At 40.3% G+C, this 19,695-nt stretch overlaps 1 protein-coding gene across 1 annotated transcript in view; it reads left to right on the forward strand.

Moving 5' to 3' along the window:
• Positions 1-19,695, forward strand: part of si:dkey-22o22.2 (neural-cadherin) — a 130,731-nt gene that overhangs the window by 78,516 nt on the left and 32,520 nt on the right. The window contains exons 10-16 of the mRNA XM_053683264.1: positions 3,770-3,940; positions 4,754-4,926; positions 7,023-7,190; positions 15,334-15,583; positions 16,364-16,491; positions 18,005-18,191; positions 18,445-18,588. Coding sequence (XP_053539239.1) covers positions 3,770-3,940; positions 4,754-4,926; positions 7,023-7,190; positions 15,334-15,583; positions 16,364-16,491; positions 18,005-18,191; positions 18,445-18,588 — 1,221 coding nt within the window. The remainder of the gene's footprint in view (positions 1-3,769; positions 3,941-4,753; positions 4,927-7,022; positions 7,191-15,333; positions 15,584-16,363; positions 16,492-18,004; positions 18,192-18,444; positions 18,589-19,695) is intronic.

A 19,695-nucleotide genomic window follows, 5' to 3' on the forward strand; every position in this document is an offset into this window, starting at 1 on the left:
GCTGTGTCCAAAAAGACACAATTCTAACTAATATTCATTAGACATTGCTGTCTAATGTGTTCATGCTGAGAAATATGAACACGTTTAATACATTTTAAACCTGGATCTGTTGGAGGGTTTTTTGCCAGACAAATGAAATGTGGCTCTTTAGACATTCTTTTGCTAATTTGTCTTTGTCATGCGCCATAGAATGGAAAAAGAGTGGTTGTAGCATGTAACAGACAAGACCACTATATATACCAACGCTGGCAGCCATGAGCTTTTCAGTAGTGCTGCTTCTGTCTCAGTATCCAAACCAGATTTGCTAATTTAAAACATAATTAAATAAATAAATAAAAAACATTATATGGACAAAAGTCGGAGGGCACCTGACATTCACACCTGTATGTGGTTCTTTTACATTTTTATATTTACATTTACATTTGTAAAATGTAAATATGTGGTTCTTCCCCAAACTGTTACCGCAAATCAAAGTTCATCAAAGCATACAATTGTCCACAATGTTTTTGTATGCTGTAGCATTAACAATTTCCCTTTGCTGGAAGTAAAAGGCCCAAACCTGTTCCAGCATGACAATACCATCCATCCATCCATCCATCTTCTACTGCTTACTCCTTCTTCAGGGTCACGGGGGATCCTGGAGCCTATCCCAGGGAGCATGGGGCCCAAGGCAGGGTACACCCTGGACAGGGTGCCAGTCCATCGCAGGGCAGAATCACATACACAGTCACACATCCATTCATACACTATGGAAACTTTAGACATGCCAATCAGCCTGTCTTTGGACTAGGGGAGTACCGGGAGGAAACCCGCAGCACGGGGAGAACATGCAAACTCCGCACACACATGGGGAATTGAATCCCGGACCCTGGGGGTGTGAGGCGAACGTGCTAACCACTTAGCCACCGTGCACCCCTGCATGACAATACCCCTGTACACAAAGCAATGATTATACAGACATGGTTTCCCAAGTTTGGTGTTCAGCCCTATTGGTTATTTTTGGTATGAATTGGAACGCTGAGTGGTGTCCAATGTTCATTTTTTAATGAGATATTGAGTTTTACAGTTTAAACTTTCAACATGTTGGTCTATTTTCACGTTGATTAATAATTTCCTACATTGTCCACCGTGCACTACCTGAAGGTTACAAAACTACCTTATTCCACCATCAACACCACTGTGCTTGTCATCTTATAGATCGCTAACTAGTCAAGTTGAGTCCCTTCCTGAGTCTCTGTTATAACTGTAACTCCAAGGTTTGCTGGCTCACCACTTCTCTGTTGGATTTCTCATTAATCCGTGAATTTTTTTTCTCCTGAAATACTCCTTTGTAACTGTGCTGGCAATGTCGTCCTGTGATGTCAGACAACCAGTAACTCACAGGAATAATGAAAATACATCACCAGCCAACAGATTAGAGTTGCTAAGCGTAGTCACAAATATCCATCCATCCATCCATCCATCCATTTTCTATACCGCTTATCCTACAGGGTCGTGGGGAACCTGGAGCCTAGCCCAGGGAGCATTGGGCACAAGGTGGGGTACACTCTGGATGGGGTGCCAATCCATTGCAGCGTAGTCACAAATATTAAAATATAAATATTTCAGGGTGGAAGTAGCAACCCAAAAGCAGTTTCTAATCCTTTTAATTTATCTCACTAAATAAATAGTAGAGCTGCACCGATGTATCTGCCAATTATTGGTATCGGCTGATAAAGGCAATTTTTCACGCTCTCGGCCATCGGCCGATAGTTTAAAAGCATCCAACGATCAGGGCCGATATATTATATCCTGATATATTCTGTCAATCAAAAGAGGGCAGGAAATCACATCGATTTCGTGCTCTGTGTAAAGATGTCTCTTGTGTGGAATGACGACAAAACTGCACTTTGTAAGCTCTGTAATCTCTGCACTGCTAAAATTTTACACCAGATCTTGCAGCAGTGAAGCGGAAGTTTCGACATCGAGTCAGTTTTTTTTTTTCTTTCTTTTTTTTTTTTTTTTGCCTCGCTGCTCGGGCTAAATTAAAGCGCCAGTACACTGATGAAAGATTTAAATGAAGATGAGTTGACAAAAAAGTACATATTGCACAGAAAAATATATTTATAGTATAGAGTAGTATATTTCATATCCAGTTAATGTTACTATATATAAAAGTTGATATTATATATTACCAGTTTGATGTTCAGTGATGGAGTAGAAATGCTTTTGTTTGTGGTGAGTGAATGTGAGACTAACAGGAGGTTTTTAAGAATTCAGTCAATTAATTCTGTTAATATGAATTAATAACATTCAATAAGTTAAGAAATCTTGCTTTAATCTTCAGAATTTAGTTCATGTGTTAATGTTAATTTGAGTAATGTGTTTTCTGTTTGAGACCAGTTACTGTGAAACAACTTGTTGAAATGGAGAGAAGTTTTTTATTTGCATTTCTTTCAGAATTCTGGAATTAATTATTATTAATTTAAAATAAGGTATAAAAGGCAGAACTATCGGTATCGGTCGATATCACTCTGAATAATCAGTTATCGGTATCGGCTGAGAAACTTAGTATCAGTGCATCTCTAATAAATAGTGTAGTTCACATCCTTGACCAGTCATCATGCATTTGTAAAAGCTGATCATACCTTTTGTTTTTGAGGTTAATTGGGGCTTAAGTATAAAAGGCTTCATTACTTTGTTTGCTGTTAGCACTCCCCATAAAATATATGGCATTCCTATCTGTCCTCAGTGTGAGAAAAGCATACTATACTTAGTGTAATGCAGTCTGTTCAAGGCCACTCTGTGAAAACTGAAAAACTGCTTTGAGAAATACGGTGTGCAAGTGTGCTTTATTGCTAGGCTGGTTTAATTTTCATTGTAGTCTCATGTGAGAGCAAAGTGCCAAATACCTGTAAAAATACTAGGACTCCATTATACGTTCTGTAAAGGAACAAAAATAAAAGGTTTCTTTTTTATGGAGTAGATGAACTCTCCTGTGACCTACCCTATGTGTGCTCATGAACCACGAGTTTAAAACTGGTGTTTAAAACACCAGTAAAATGGTTTATATTTGCATTTTACACCAGTAAAATGGTTTACATTTTAAAACACCAGTAAAATGATTTACATTACATGAATTTTTTTTTTGTTTCCCCATGATAATAAATGTGTTGAATATAATAAATCTCGCACAGATAAACCCACTTAAAAGTATTACTAATCTTTTAGATCATCTAAATTAGTGCAGGGGGCATGGTCACTTAGTGGTTAGCACGTATGCCTCGCACCTCCGGGGTTGGGGGTGCGATTCCCACTGCTGCGCTGTGTGCATGGGGTTTGCATGTTCTCCCCATGCTTCGGGGTTTTTCTCCGGGTACTCCGGTTTCCGCCCGCAATCCAAAGAGGCTGATTGGCATCTCTAAATTGTCTGTAGTATGTGAATATGTGAAAGATTGTGCCCTGTGATAGGTTGGGACCCCATCCAGGGTGTTTCCTGCCTTGAACCCAGAGTTCCCTGGAATAGTCTCCAGGTTTTCCCATGACCCTATGTAGGACAAGCGCTACAGAAAATAGAGGGATGGATGTATAAATTAGTGCATTAACTGTTAAGTCATTTGAGGCATGGCTTGCATTTTTCCCAACAAATATAAAATATAAACTGCAGAATGTACTTTGGATGTATTTCCAGACTGACTGAACAGAGTGTGTGTGTGTGTGTGTGTGTGTGTGTGTGTGTGTGTGTGTGTGTGTGTGTGTGTGTGTGTGTGTGTTGTGGTGTGGTGTGCAGGGGTGATCAGCACAGTGGTGAGTTTCGACCGGGAGAGGCAGAGAGAATACACACTGTCCGTCACAGCCACAGATCAGGCTGAGGAGCCACTCATTGGCATCTGTCAGATCACTGTGCTCATCGGGGACCAAAATGACAACGACCCCAAGTTCGAAAACAGCCGCTATCAATGTAAGAGACCGCAATCTCTGTGTCTGTGCTATCTAATTACCAACACAAACTGTTCTATTTGCTGTTTTCTAAAGAGTCTGCCCCATATACAGTTCCTGCCTTATTGGAAAATCCCTGTGATGTGGCTTTAATCACAAAGCTTGCCTGTGGAATTACTATAGAATTGTAGCCTGCACTATGTTTTTAAGGGCTGTTTAGTTGCTTCAGTGATGCTAAGCAAGACTGATATTTACAGACTATATTTTGTTTATACAGAAGAATCTTCTGACATATAGTTCTGACTATCTTTCATTATGATGCAGCCCAGTGAATAGAGAGGTGGTGATTATCTCTCCACTCAGGCATTGACCTTTACTAAAATATTTGTCCCTTTTACTTCACATCACAGGAATCTGACACACGTTCAAAGCACAGGCTGCAGTCTACACAGAGTGCATTAAACATGAATATTAAATCTGGAAAGCAAAAAAGGGTGGAAAAAGGTGGGCCTGAGCAGCAACACTACATCATCTTAAGTCAATATTAGAATCCTTTAAAGTAACTGGGAATGAGGAGAAGGATTTTTTTTTTTGCTGCTCTTCTAACAGATTGGTAATACGTGTTCAATAAGTTTGATGTCAGAATTCCTTTTCATCATATTAAAAGCAGTGCTGGCTTATGGGAACTGGCTCATGAAGTATTTAACATGGAGGCTGAAATGTTTCAGGGGAACGCATTCATTTGCGCTGCAGTAAGGGTGTGACAGCAGCAGGCATTCAGACAGATGGTGTTGTTTACGGATACCTGTGCTTACATTAACCCTTCCTGTGCCAGACTTCTTGAGAGAGGACACCCCCGTGGGCACAAGCTTTCTGCGAGCAGCCGCCCACGATGACGACCAGGGCACCAATGCGGCCATCACATACTCCTTAACTCCTCAGACCCCTGCCTACTTCCGCATCAACCCAAGCACCGGATGGGTGTACGTCAATCACCCTATTTCACAGGTGCGTTGTGCAGTTTACATACCGTGATTTACAGTCCCTATAAAATAGCTTCTTAGCTGTGATTTGATTCCATATGTTGATGGATTTCTTTCTGAAACACGGAATCAGAGTGAATTGTTGAGTTGCTTGACTGACTTTCACAGCAGCCAGTAGTGTTCGAGATTCATCACACCTCCAGATCCAAATAAACCTAGCTATATATGGAGAACAGTGATGGATTCATGGGCCTTTTTACTCTTCCTGATGAAGAAGCCCAGATGGTGAATGGAGACGGAATCACGTTCACACCTAGTCGACGATACAACATATTCTCAGTTTGATATCCAGCGCGGAGGCTGTCACTCATTTCAGTCTTTGTTTGTTCTGTCAGCATTTGCATATTAAACATGACACATTCCAGAAGAATACCTCAGCCATGTCTGTATATATAGATATCCAAACGTGCCACAGAAGAAACAATTGCATTCTCTCATGCATAAATACATTCACGGGGAGCTGTTTCTGAATTTTCACCAATTTCCTCTAGACATGGTGTATGATGCTGTTTATTTATGAGCAGTGCTTTCCTCCTATCCTTCATTTGCTCAGTTTTCTTGTCTCAGCTCTGTGTTCTTTTTTATACTTTCTTTTGTTTCCCTTCTTTGTTTCTGCGCTGTGTGGATGGGTGTGTGCGTGTGCATGCGTGCGCGCGCGTGCTTGTGTGTCTGTGTGTGTGTGTGTGTCTGTGTGTGTGTGTGTGTGTGTGTGTGTGTGTGTGTGTGTGTGGTCTTGTTGTTTTGCTTGTGCAGAAATGTCATATCCCTGTGTTTCTCAGCCCAGCAGTGGCTAGCTCTGTCATTTTTGTGTAGGTTATATAAAACCTCAGGCTTCACTGTCTGACATTAAGAAGGATCTGTGGACGCGCACACACACCGACAGAGAGACAGGCTGTACTCAGATGATGTTGACAGCACGATTTGGCCAGGCAAGCTGCAGCAGCAGCCATGATGAATTAGTTGCATTGTGGAGTGTCAGAGCGGGAGTGTGGATCATGGATTTTCTCCCCATTCGGCAGAGCTTTTAAAGAGACCCAAATCCCCGCTCTCACACACCCACACACATACCAATCACTGCCGACAATAAGACAGAGGCTGGGTGGGAGGGGAGTACTTCAGGTGAAGCATTACACGCAGTGAATTATTAATGCTGAGTTCACATCCAACACCTTTTTGCTTTTAACTTGTCTAGATTTGAGCAGGGCTTGAGGAGTTGTTGGGAAGGTGATGAAAGGTTGAAGGCATTAAACCCCCTTCTCTCTAATTTTGCCTGCTGATGCCTCCCACCTTCTTCTCACTTTCTACAGTGATTATGTCAGTGCAGGTCATTATGGATGTGTAGGTCTGGGCCATTTTTTCCATTAACTCAGCTGAACTCCCCACATCACATTTGTCAGAATGGATCACTGCTGGAGAGCTAGGAGATGTCACCTACATTTAGTTTACCTGCCTTCAAACAAACAACTTCTATTACGCTCTTACTCTCTCCGTCTCTCTCCATCTCTCCTTGTCTCTCTTTCTCTCTCTGTCTTACATTTTCTTGCTACATGACCTGAAAAGAGGCAGGCTTTCAAAGTGTGTTAAGTGAAGTTTTTCTGCTGACTCAACTTCAGAAGTGCCTCTCCATTATTAATCGAGCAGTAATTTGAATGAAATGATGTGGAATATGTAGTACAAGTGTACTCCCCCTTTGTTGCGCAAGGCCTTGTCTTGAACGTCAAATCGAGAGGTAAAATATAGATGGAGACAAGGACTTTGCGCTACACGCTGTACTTTTGAAGTTATGTTGCCATTGTCCGTTGAATAATGCTGACAATTTTTTCATTCTTTCTCTTTCTGTCATTGTTATAATCTTTTAACAAAGCCCTAAAATCTACCACTAATAATAATTTAAAAAAATAATCTAGCTCTGAGGGAAATATGGAATGATGGAAATGCTCGCTATGTTCTCCAGCTTACATTAAAAACCAATTCCCCATCTTTAAAGAGAATGGGGCTTGCTTTAGATAAAGTCTAATCACAGGTTTGGTCTTAATCTCCTTTCTGTTCTTGTCTCATCAGACCTCACGGATCAGTCAACAAATCATTGCTACAGATGGAGGAAACCTCAGCAGCTCAGTGGATCTCACTGTCATCATCACCAACATGCACAACCAGCCACCACAGTGGGAACAGGAAGAGTACTGGGTCACCATCCCTGAGAACACTGTCCGTGACACCAAGATAGTGGTGAGTTCCTCACAGCCATCGTCCCAGCTCAATGTCAGTTGACATAGTCCTGCTGCCAAAACCTTTACATAAAAAACTACATGTACTACATAAACTGTTTGGGGGAAGTGTAAGTTTTTGGATTATCCGTGTGGGATTATCCACAGCTACATGAGGTGAATCATAATACAGAAAGATGAAGAAGCAGAAGGAACAGAGCAGGATTAGAGTGTCAGGATTAATGTGGCAGGTCCGGAGGGCAAGCCCTGGAATTGGCATTACATCACATGTTAAAAAGTTGGATTGGATCCACCTGATTTTGAAGCACAGAAAAACATGTGGTGAATTCCACAGACTCATTGTACAATACAGTATGATGTACAGATGTACAGTATTGTCAGTATGCCATTCGAAATCTTAAGACCATGGCTGGGTCCGAATATCCTTAATCTACTACCTACTATACAGTAGGCAAAAAGCAGTACGCCAAAGGAGTAGTATGTCCGAATTCTCAGTATTCATGAAACAGTTCAATTCAGTTAAATTTTATTTGTATTAACAATGTTGAACAACGGACATTGTTTCAAAGCAGCTTTAGAGAAACATATAAACACAGGATACAGATTTTAAATGTGTGAATTTATCCCTATTGAGCAAGCCAGTAGTGACAGTGTTAAGGAAAAACTCCCTAAGATGATATGAGGAAGAAACCTTAAGAGGAACCAGACTCAGAAGGGAACCCGTCCTCATCTGGGTAACAACGGATAGTGTAAAAGTAAAGGGAAGTTCATTATGGTTTTTATATGAAGTCTGTTTTGTTGAACTAATCTACAGTTCAAACAGTAGGAGAGAAATACCCGGATGAGTTACTGGTTCCACTCAGATTCTGCAGTGTGGAAACAATAGACACTGCGCTATCCCATAAGGCAATGGAACTGGAGCAGAAGAGCTGTCAGAATAAAAACTGGCGGAAGGCAGTGCGTCGGCTCTTTTGAAGTTGCAGGTCACATGACAGTGTCAACATGTCCGGATCGTATTCATACTACACACGTATACTGATCAGTACATACTGTATCCATGAGCGAGCAGTAGGTACTGAATCGAATGCAGTAGGTACTGTCATAGTGCGCGATTTCGGACACAGCCCATACTTTTAAGTCAAAATCATGTGATTATGTTTTGCATTTAATGATCAACTTTTAATACATTTGGAAAAAAAACAACAACAAAGAAATCAAGTTTGCTTTAATTAATGTGCTGCAGAAATATTCAGTCTCGGTATGCAAGTCGCCATAAATATTGCATGTTTCGTTAGAATTTTTTTATAGTACAAAGCTGCCAGTGTGCAGTGGCCTTTAGGGTAAAATACCTCAGGTGGACTAGTGGCTTTGTTTGTAGCTAATCCTTGTCACATCTCATCTTGTGTCATGTTTGCAATTTCAGCGTATTTTATCTGCTGTCAGCTTTTACAATCACCTCCACAGTCACAGACAATCCTCATCTGTCTACCTCACTCAGAGGGCATGCTTGTCAGACTTTGCCTTAAAATGTTTATTTTTTTAAAGGAAAAACCCCATCAAAGATAGCCTGAAGGAGGATTCATTCATTCATCAGCCATTCGTTCTTCAGTGTTTACAAGCAGAAGGGCTCAGCTATTTAAGTTGCCTAAGCTGAAGTAGCATTGCATGGATGATGCAAGTGAACGTTGTGTTGAATTGACCTACCAGTTAAGACTTACACTGCAAATCCTTTGCTACCACTAAGCAAAATCTGTTATCAGTTTAAACTTCCTGATTATACATAAAAAAAACCCCAAAAACAAATAGTTTAAGACATGGGATAGAGGATTACAGAGCTGGCATATTAAGACATAGAATATTCTCTTAATTCTCAGGACCATGCTAAGGAAGAACGCTTAATTAATATACTCATTTCCTGACAGCACTCTCAGCACTCTCATCTCCCGATGCTCTAGAGAGTGTTCTTACCATGGATAATGATTCCTGGTTTAAACCATGTATCAGACTTTAATTTTAATACTGATATTCCTCCCTCCCTCATCCCTTTCTCTGTCAGCCTCTCTCTTTCTCACGATCTTTCCGTGCTCCACCATCCTCCACCACCATGTTCCCAGGTAGATTGTTGTTTAAATTTAGCAGCACTAATCTGATGTGTTAATTACACTGTGCCGAGGCATGGTTATGGACGCTTAATCTCCATATCAATGAGGTTCTTACTCATGCTGTACACTTCTTTGTGTGCCCTGGGTTTTAGTTCTGGCCAGATTTACAGACATACATAATTACACACATGAAAATATCTCTCTAAATATATTCCCATATGGAAACACCCACAAATAAACACAGACTACATTAACTAGTTTTTCGTGACTAAAATGTATTCCATATTAGAGCTCCAGTATTGCGTCTCTGATCGGCTTATTCGTCCCTGAACTACTGTGTAATTACTAATTACTGTTAATGCCAAACCTCTGACTTGTGATTGAAGGGTCATTACAGTATCCTACACACCAACCAACACAAAGAAATGAGTCGATGAAACGCATTTGTTTTTCAAACTCTGACAGACTTTTGAACTTTTAAACCTCTATTCCATTTTCATCATGAATTTTATCTGACTTTATCTGGTGTATTTGTGTACCTACAGTCCTTATTCCATGTATGAACTTGTTAGTACAACATGATGCTTCTACACAGTGCTCTTTTGTTGGGTTGGTTTTGTTTAACTTTACACATAAGCTGTAAATTATGGTCTTTCAGTAACTGTAATCTGTTTTTAAGATTGTGGTCTTTGTAGTGTCAGTTTAACCAGTCATAAGCCGTTTCTCAATATGTGTTCTCATGTGTGTACTCGTTCTACATCGTCATCTACTGCCGAAGTTCAATTCAAATACTCAAGAACGCGAGTAACGGGGACGCATGAAATTACCCGGATGTGTTCTTGATGCATCAGATGCAGACCTGAGCACACCGAACCCACTTGATGTACCAGAAGTCATTGCGGCAAAACAGTGGCATATGATGGAAGCCTAACCTATAACTGTAATTTTAACATCTTTTTTATTTCTATTAACCAGCTGAAACACATTACTTAGGGGGAGCACTGAAAATATGAGGACCCTGTCCCACTACTAGAAATGTGCTGAGACGGTCCATAGCACAACAAGAACATCGCAGCATCTCAATTCTTGCAAAGATGCATCCTGTGTCTTCCTGTCCTTCCGAGTTTGTTTTTCTAAGGTATCCTGGCAACACCAGTCTTCACGAGTCCGTTCTTAAATCAAGCCTCTCTGGCTGGATTTAAGTTGTGTCTTGTTGGTTTGTTTGTTTGCATTGTTAAGTTTGGATTATGGCTTTTGTATGACCACAGTTGTCACAGTTTTCTGAGTCTTTGATAAGAAGTGTACAGCAGAATGATGTGCCATTAACACCAACAAAGATGTCTTTTTGAGGTCTTTTAAGCATCTTTGAGTTGAATTTGGGGAACCCACTTGAAGCATTTGTTGTGTTGAACTATTTCAATTGCTTTTGTTTGATTTGTTTATTGCAGACAGCTGAAAGTCTGTACATTTTGACAATAAACCTGATTTGCAATGGGGGTTGAATAATTTCGATTGCAACTGTACATAGTCATGTTCCTGGTAATATGACTTGAACAACAAAGCACTTCAGAGCAATTACAGACATTTTCTCCCCCCCTCCACTTTATCCCTCTCTCTCTCCAAGTGCATGGTTTACTCCCTAGTGCAGAGAAACTACTGCAACTGACTGTTCAAATCTGTTTCGTGCATTGGGAGGCTTCATGGTAATTTATCCTTAGAACTCTAAATACAAATTAGGCTCGTTAAACAGAATAATGCATTCATTAGGTACACCGAGCTACCTTGTTGTGCACCAAGTGCTCTTATTCATCTCTTTTTTTTCTTTCTTCCTCCGCCATCCATCAATCTGTATATCTGTTTCCTTAATTAAAAATGTGAAAATCAGTCGGCTCGTTGCGGAATCATTTCATGGAATGACAATTAGCAAATTTTCAAATGCAATAATTGCAACCTTGAGGAAATAATTACGCGGCCTTGTTCTTGTACACGGAGACCATAATGGGGATATCATTCTCATCAAGCCCCAGTGCCGCTCACTAATAAACTCATGGGGGAGATTAATCAAGTATGGATTCACAGATCAGCCAAGTTTGTATTTCTCAAAACATTATCAAAAAGGAAAGAGCGGTGAGGAAAAGAACTCTAGTGATGTGTAAGTGCGTTTTGGTCTTCCAGTGCTGTCAGATTTTCTGTGCCTGTGCAGGCAAGGTGAATCCCTGTGTGTGCTTGATGTGCTCTTTAAGTATATCTTGTTCACTGAAAAATTCCTAACATATAAGCAATTGTGTGTAACAGCATCTGATACGGATAAATTTATCAAGATCTCTGTGACATACAGCATCCACTTTCACTATATGAAGTAAGAGAGACTATCTTTGTCTGTAAAGTGTTCCAAATAACCATTTCTGTATCTGTATTTGGACACAAACATGAAGTGAGCATGGACTAAACCAGATTTGTTTTATGAAATATGAACCTATGGAAATATAAATATTACATATGGGCTACCACAGTAGAATACCTTATTGGGTTCCACTCATGCCAGCCAAGAACAGGACTCCCAGACTATCACGGGCACAGACTCATCCAAACTGGACAGTTGAAGATTAGGGGGAAAAAATCACCTGGTCTTTTTCCAGTGTCCAGTTTGGGCGAGTCTGTTCCCGTGATCGCCTCAGGTTCTTGATCTTGACTGATAGGACTGGAACCTGATGTGGTATTCTGCTGTTGTACCTCATCCACCTCAAGGTTTGATGTGTTGTGCATTCTGAGATGTTTTTCAGCTCACCATGGACTAAAGAGCTCTTATTTGAGTTATTATAGACTTCCTGGCAGCTCAGACCAGTCTGGTCATTCTCCTCTGATCTCTCTCATCAACAAGGTGTTTCAGCCTGCAGACCCTCTGCTCACAGGATGTTTTTTGTTTTTCACAGCATTCTGTGTAAACTCTAGAGACTGTTGTGTGTGAAAATCCCAGGAGATCAGCAGTTTCTGGCACCAACAACCATGCCATGGTTAAAGTCACAGAGACTCTGATGTTTAATGTGAACATTAACTGAGGCTCTTGACCTATATCTGCATGATTTTATTAGAGCTGCAATTTTAACGTTTTAATTTAGTGCAATTAATTATTGGAACAATAATGCGTTAAAACGTTCAAAGCATTTAATGCACTCACGTTTTAAGTTCAAAACGATGGAAGCACTGATAAGACCAAAGTCTTTTGCACTATCTGCAATAAGGAATTTGCATACTATCGAAGCAGTTCTAGCCTGAATTACAGCCTGAACTCATAGCTTGTTTTAGTGAGCTCAACAGTTAGCACAACCCCAGCTGCGGTCAACACGCTCCGGCAAACCACAGTGACCGAGAGCACAGAAGCACAGAGCAGGCAGTATAGAATTAGTTAGTCTACACTGCAAAAACGAACTAAATCCGATAGCTAAATGGATTGCTACTGAAGCCCTAAGTGGCCATGCATTATTAATTCCTTTCTTTCTTGTTTTCTTCTGTGAGCTCGACATTTATTGTTCTGGAGGCAACAAAAGCTTAGTGCAAACCCGCAACATCATGGATGAACAGATTAATGTTTACTCACTCAAGGTGAAATAGCTCTATGTTCATCAGTGACTGACAACTTCCATATTCGTGACTAACACTTGAGAAGGAGACACGCCTCTCTCATAATGTGGAGATAAAGACCATCTCTACAGCTTGCAATTATTCCATTTTTGATGGCGATGACAAAGACGTCAACGTTCATGCAACACCAGTCCCATTGACAAGGTACGAGATTTTCTCATGATAAAATGACATCGTGAGAAAAGAACTTTTATGTCGAGATCACAAGAGAGCAAGAAAGAAAAACAAATAAAGAATGCATGGCCATTTAGGGCTTCTGTAGATTGCTGTGGACTGTAGGCCTGTTAATACGGTGGAAGACAAGGGGTTGATGAAAGCATTTCGAATTAGGTCCTCCGATACAACCTAAACATTTATGTGTAATAAATTCTAATAATATCTAATAATAAAATCAAATACAGTACTATATTTCTTTCTAAAGCTACTTTTTGTAATGTCTGTTCAATGCTTTTCTCATCTAACACAACAATGACTTTAAATGATCAAAATTGAGGTGTGATTGATTGCGATTAATTTGATTAATTCATCGGCACATCATGTAATTAATTTGATTAAAAATTTTACTCGGTTGACAGCCCTAGGTTTTATGCATTGCGGTGCTGCCACATGATTGGCTGATTAGATGCATGAATGTGCAGGTGTACAGGTGTTCCTAATAAAGTGGACGGTGAGTGTATATTTGTATCAATTTAGAACATATTATCTGTTCAGTCCGGATAATGTATTCATATTCTGTTGCATCCCTACAGTAGTGGCACATACCGTTGGGGTAGAAATATAGCGGTGGTGTTTGGGTTCACTGTTCCCCATGCTTAACATTTCGAGTTGGTAGTCAGTTCAGGAGTAGGTGATGTGTCTCGAGGGAGCAGGCTGTTGTCAGACTGACTACGACAGGAAAGGTGAGAGAGTAGGTCAGCCTGGAGTGGGAACATCCTGGATGTCAGAGCCATGAAAGCAGAAAGCACAAGCCACAGAGCTTTTAAGGTTCATGTTCTGTGTGTCTCAGCTGAGAACATGTCCTTTCCAGAGTCAGTCAGAACCTCGGCCATGGAGGATGTCATGCCTGCCTAAACTCTTGAGCTCTGACTACTCTGAACACTTTGCTCCTTCATATTTCCCTCTGTCTCTATTCCGACAAACAGTCTTTTCCACATTACACATTCATCATGTTACTGGACTTCCATAGATGGTTTGGAAGTTGGATTTCCATTTATTTGGGCCTGTGTCGGCTTTGCCTGGACCATCGTCTACATTGTACTGGAATGTGTTTACTTTACAGTGTCAGTTGTTTGATAGTAGTTTGGGGCTAAATGTTTTTTTCCCCCTTACGCTTGACAATTCACAGTTCATATACAGACAGATTGCAGCTGTAGCTTTTGATCGCATTTTCCCAAACCAAACTTGGTATGATGCTTTCAACACTTTAACTGTTTTTCTTCACCACTTTTCATGCTTATAAAATGCCTGAAGTGATCCATTTCTCTGTTCTGCCAATTTTTCTCCTGTTACTTAAAGCCATGAATGTGAACTGTGTCATGATATGTCATATATCATGATTATTAGTTTGCAAAAAATGTGGTATTTTCATGGGTCATGATGATGACACTCACAAAAACGTATCTATACCTTAGGATATTGGTCAGAATTCTCCCAAATCACTCTGAGGATGTTTCTACTTAATAATCTTTTAATACCTGCATTGTTTACTTTCACCTAAGCCTTTTAAAGACATTGAAATCCTAACGTCTTGTCTCTGAAATGTCGTTTTTACCAATCTGTGAACCTAGCCGTGTGTTACACTGGTGTCTGTCCCATTCTTATGCTTGTAGATACGCTTGTTTCGCTGTGCCTTAGCTTAGAGTGACGTAACATGGAGAAATGGAGATGAAGCTCAATCATGGGGGAGTCCAGAGTCTTTTTCAGCAGAAAGTTACTCTATAAATGTCAATATGAATTCAGTAGGAAATGAGATGGATTACAGGTGAACTGTGCCTAATGAATTCAAGTTCTGGAGTCAGCAGTGCTACCGTATAAATGACATTTCTGCTGATCTATAAAGCCCTTTGACATATAATGCTAATTATCCTCCATGAATTTAAGCAAAAGAGGCACTTTTAGTCAGCACCTATGCTTTGTCATTAATACATCTTTTAAAATAAAAAAATTTAAAAAACCACCTCACCCTGAGCAATTATAGCATGTCCAAGCAGATTTCACTCAATTAGCTCATACTGTCACTCATTCTGTTCCACAGAAACCACACACAAAGATTTAATTCCAGCCACATACACAGACCAGTACATAGATACGCTGGAATGCCAGGTAATTAAGTGCTTCCTACGGGCACTTGTGGATGGAGTAAAAAAAACAGTAAACCACTGATTTCTTTCCTACTCACAGACCATAAAAGCAACCTCTCCTCTTGGTGACCCACGTGTGACCTATAACCTGGAGGAGGGTCAGGTTCCCGAGACTAACATGCCTGTGCGGTTCTACATCAAACCCAACCGAAGGGACAGTTCAGCCTCGATTCTAGTAGCTGAGCCACTGGACTACGAGACCACTCGCTTCTTCACCCTGCGTGTCCGTGTGCAGAATGTTGCAGCAGTACCACTCGCCTCTTTCACCACTGTCTATGTCAACATCACAGGTAAGAACTGAATTAACACACTTTTGAGCGGTACTGTCAGTTACAACAGACTCTTACTGTAATATAGACTTAGAGACACATTTTAATGCCATGGAAAATGTTTCTATATCTTGGTGGGGGCCCAGTAAGCTTGGAATATCTGCTAGTTTTGATCTTGTGGGGATTTGGCTGGTCCACATGAGGAAATTTTGGATTTTGTAGATTTTATTTTAAAAAACGAAATGAACAAGGTTACTTTTCGGTTACTGAGATTAAGGCTAGGATTAGATTTAGGTGTATGCATAGCAATAATTTGCTGTATTATTAATTATGACAACAGTAGGATAGTGCATGTGTACGTTTGAGGATGGGGCAGCAAAGAAGCAGTCAGCATCTACAGCAGGGAAGAGCAACACTTGAGACCACATCAACATTAATTAGGGGGAAAATGGAGATTGAAATGGAATGAAAGGAAGACAAAAGTCCTCAGAAAGCTCATTTGAGAGACGTTGTAATCAGCGCTCTGCAGGGAAGAGCCAAGCTCCTCTTACAGCCACTCACCCACACATACCACCCCTGCCTGCTGTGAACTTAACAGCCTTCTTCTCAGCTGCCACTCTCATGGGGAAAGCATGCGCTACACCACTCAGTAGAAATAGGGGATTTTATTCATGTCGCACATCATTATGACATCTGTAGTGTCCAGTATATTATTTGTGTGTGTGTGCTCTCTACAACCATAATAGATGTGTTCTTTTTCTGTTTCTCTCTCTCTCTCACACTGTCCTGTCTATCACTCAGATGTGAATGACAATGTTCCGTTTTTCATGTCGAGCACGTATGAAGCCACAGTACCTGAAGGGGCTGAAATTGGCACTTCAGTGGCCCAGGTTTCAGCCTCTGACCTGGACTCTGGTCTACACGGCATGGTAAGCGGACACTGAGCAAATTCTGCAGCTCTGCATGCATCACTGCTGCTGAGACACCTATGAGGGCATTATTTTCATTTGTTAAATTATGACAGATGAATTTGTAGCTTAATTCAGAGCAGAGGTCTCAGTCTCATGGTTTCAGTCTTGGCTAACAGTTTTGAAAAAGAACAGCGTCTCTTTCCTGCATGCTGTAGACACAATGACCTCATCCCACCAAGAGTTTATGCTTTAACATCCTGCCAAGGCTTTTTGGGCAAGGACTGAATAGAACACACTCAAGATAGCTACGTATTTAGAATATGCATGCATCTTATGTTCAGAACTAATTATACTTGTTTTATATTATGTTTATAACTCATTTTATTTACTTCTTAAAATTCAATGCCTAAAGTTCGGTACTTAAAACATGTATTATGCTTTCAAAATTCTTAAAATCAACACAACATTCTCTCCACTTTTCTGTCCATAGGCTATAACTCTATAGGTTTGATGCCAAGAGAGAACTCTTTAATGCTATTGAGTTAATATTGAGTAATGAATTAATTAGATCTCATTTTAGATCTTGAAACTTGAATCTAATGATAGGTAATTGATATCATGATATGTACTTCTATTTTTCTACACCTTTCATTCAGTGGTTTTGATACTAATAGGTACTGCTAGGAAGAAATGTCTTCATATCTGCAATGTAGGAGTCCACTGAAACAGAGTTTGACTAGCCACCACAGTGATGACTGCCACACTGGCATCCTGTGTGGATTTCAAACTTGATTAGCAGGGCAGGTGGGGCAGAGTCCAACCATTTACACTTAGGAACAGCTGTACACTTGCTCATTCAATTATCCAATCAGCCATGTGACAGCAGCACAGTGCATAAAATCATACAGATACAAGTCAAGAGCTTCAGGTAATGTTCACATCAAACATCAGACTGGGAGAAAAATGGACACGCACCGGCTTTTTAGACCAGACTACATTTGTCATTTTAAACAAATTGGTGCACGTAATTAATTTGTTCAAGTTCAAATCTCATCAATGCTCAAATACCTATTATGGGGGCCTGTTACGCTAAACCATTCACTAGATTGTACTGTAAGTCAGATGTGATAGCCTCTCAACTTAATTATGTTTGAGGCTATGTCAAACATGATTAATGTCCTGCCCCACCGAATTTACTTGGTCACGGGCCACTTCTGTAGTAGGGACAAATAAATAAATAAATGATTAGGGGGGAAAAAATAACACTGACAACATACACTGTTACTCATGTGACTGGTACAAGAGTGGTACAAATGTTTTTTGTTTTTTTATGTCTGTCAGTAGCGAAGGGGTTCTAAATATCATGACACCTTACAACAATTGTGATAGTCCGAAAATTGTATGATGATGATGTTATATCATGATGTTGATATCATATTGTCATATTGCGCATCCGTACTCCAAATGGCACTCCTATCTCTAGTTATACTTATTTACATGACATGACAAAATTAAAAATTTTTCCATCAAGGTCAATTACATCATTCTAAAGGACCAGAGTGGAGATTCTCAGTTCTTCAGCATTAACCCATACACAGGCATCATCCACACACGTGCCACCTTTGACCGCGAACAGAAGAGTTCTTACCTGATTGAAGTTCAGTCCCAGGACAGCTCGGAGTCGGCCCGACCCGGACAGCAGGGTCAGCCAAACTCAGGTGTGCTTTCAGTCATTATCCGTTATTCATCCACATCCATGTATACAGCGATAACAACCGAGCAGACCTGAGTAACCAGCTCTCTCATTACTAAGGCAGAAGTGATGTCACTATAAAGACTTGTGTCTTGTGTATAATAGTGATCCTAATAAGGTTATGTAACATAAAAGGCCACGATATATACACACTATTCCATAATCTTTATTAATACTCACTGACATTAATGACTGTGGTACATTCTCCTTCTCCACAGACACAGCCTATGTCAGGATTTTTGTCACGGATGTAAATGACAATGCCCCAGCCTTCTCCCAGTCTGTATATGAGATCAGTGTGGAGGAGGACAAGGAAGTGGGCTACGTAGTCATTACCGTCACTGCTAATGATGAAGATGAGGGTAAGACCTTTGATTGCTGTCACGATGGCAACAACAGAAAAGCCCATCCCTGTTCTATAACTTTACTTGGTAGAACAATTTACACCTGCAATATATGCTAGTGTAGAGGTGAGATAGCTCCAGGCCCTCCCTACAGAACACAGCTTATTTACGGATAGTGTCACCTGTCTGATTTTTAATGTGAATTTCTCATACTGCATGAATCTGTAATGTTATTTTTGACAGCTGGAGGCTGGAAAAATAATCATAGTGTGAGGTAAACCTAGGTGGAAAATGCATTTTTTCCCCACTGAGCTTGTTAGCAAGTCTCTATGGTGATTGTGGGAGTGACACATTCAGGCCCCTGAGGTAACTATTTGATGTTGGCGCCTTTCTTTTGTTTGTCTCAAGCTGTTTTGCAAAAGAAATAAATAAATAAAATAGGCTGCTGTAATGACAGGTAAACCTTTTGTGGGAAGGATGCTGAGAACCAGAGGAAGCACATTTCATGATTCTTTGCCAAAATTCACCTTTACAGAGCACTCAGGCAAATTTTCAAAACATAATATCCTGTATAAAGTAGACAGGTTCCACATTTGCCCTGACACAGAATAGTGCTTTGGTAAGTTTGTAGCTGCGTCGAACTCTACTTCTTCTTGGAGCTTCCTGTGTTTGTGATTCATCTTCTGCTGCTGTAGATGGTTCCATATGGATCCTCTAAAGATTTCCACTTCCCAAAAACAGTTTATGGCCAACCATAACTTCAGTGGATAATCTCACCTGGATACTGTAGATTTGTACCCGCCGTTGTAAACATAAAGAATATCCTGTGTTATTTCCAGGACTCTTATTCACAATAAATTCATTCTGATCATCCTTTCAACATCCTTTCAATATAATATAGAGCTGTAAAAGGGTAATGAAGAAGAACACCCAGAAGAGAATAGGTTCCTCTCACTTCATCTCAGGGAGATTTTTCCTTGTCACTGTTACCTCTGGTTTGCTCAGTACAGATCTTAATCTCCATCCAGATTTGTGTAAAGTTGTTTTGTGACAATATCTATATCTATTTGAACTTCATTTTAATGAAATGCTCCATCACTGAATAACTTAGAGGCATGTATTAAG

The sequence above is a fragment of the Ictalurus punctatus genome, chromosome 1, assembly GCF_001660625.3.
Source record: "Ictalurus punctatus breed USDA103 chromosome 1, Coco_2.0, whole genome shotgun sequence".
NCBI classification, from domain to species: domain Eukaryota; kingdom Metazoa; phylum Chordata; class Actinopteri; order Siluriformes; family Ictaluridae; genus Ictalurus; species Ictalurus punctatus.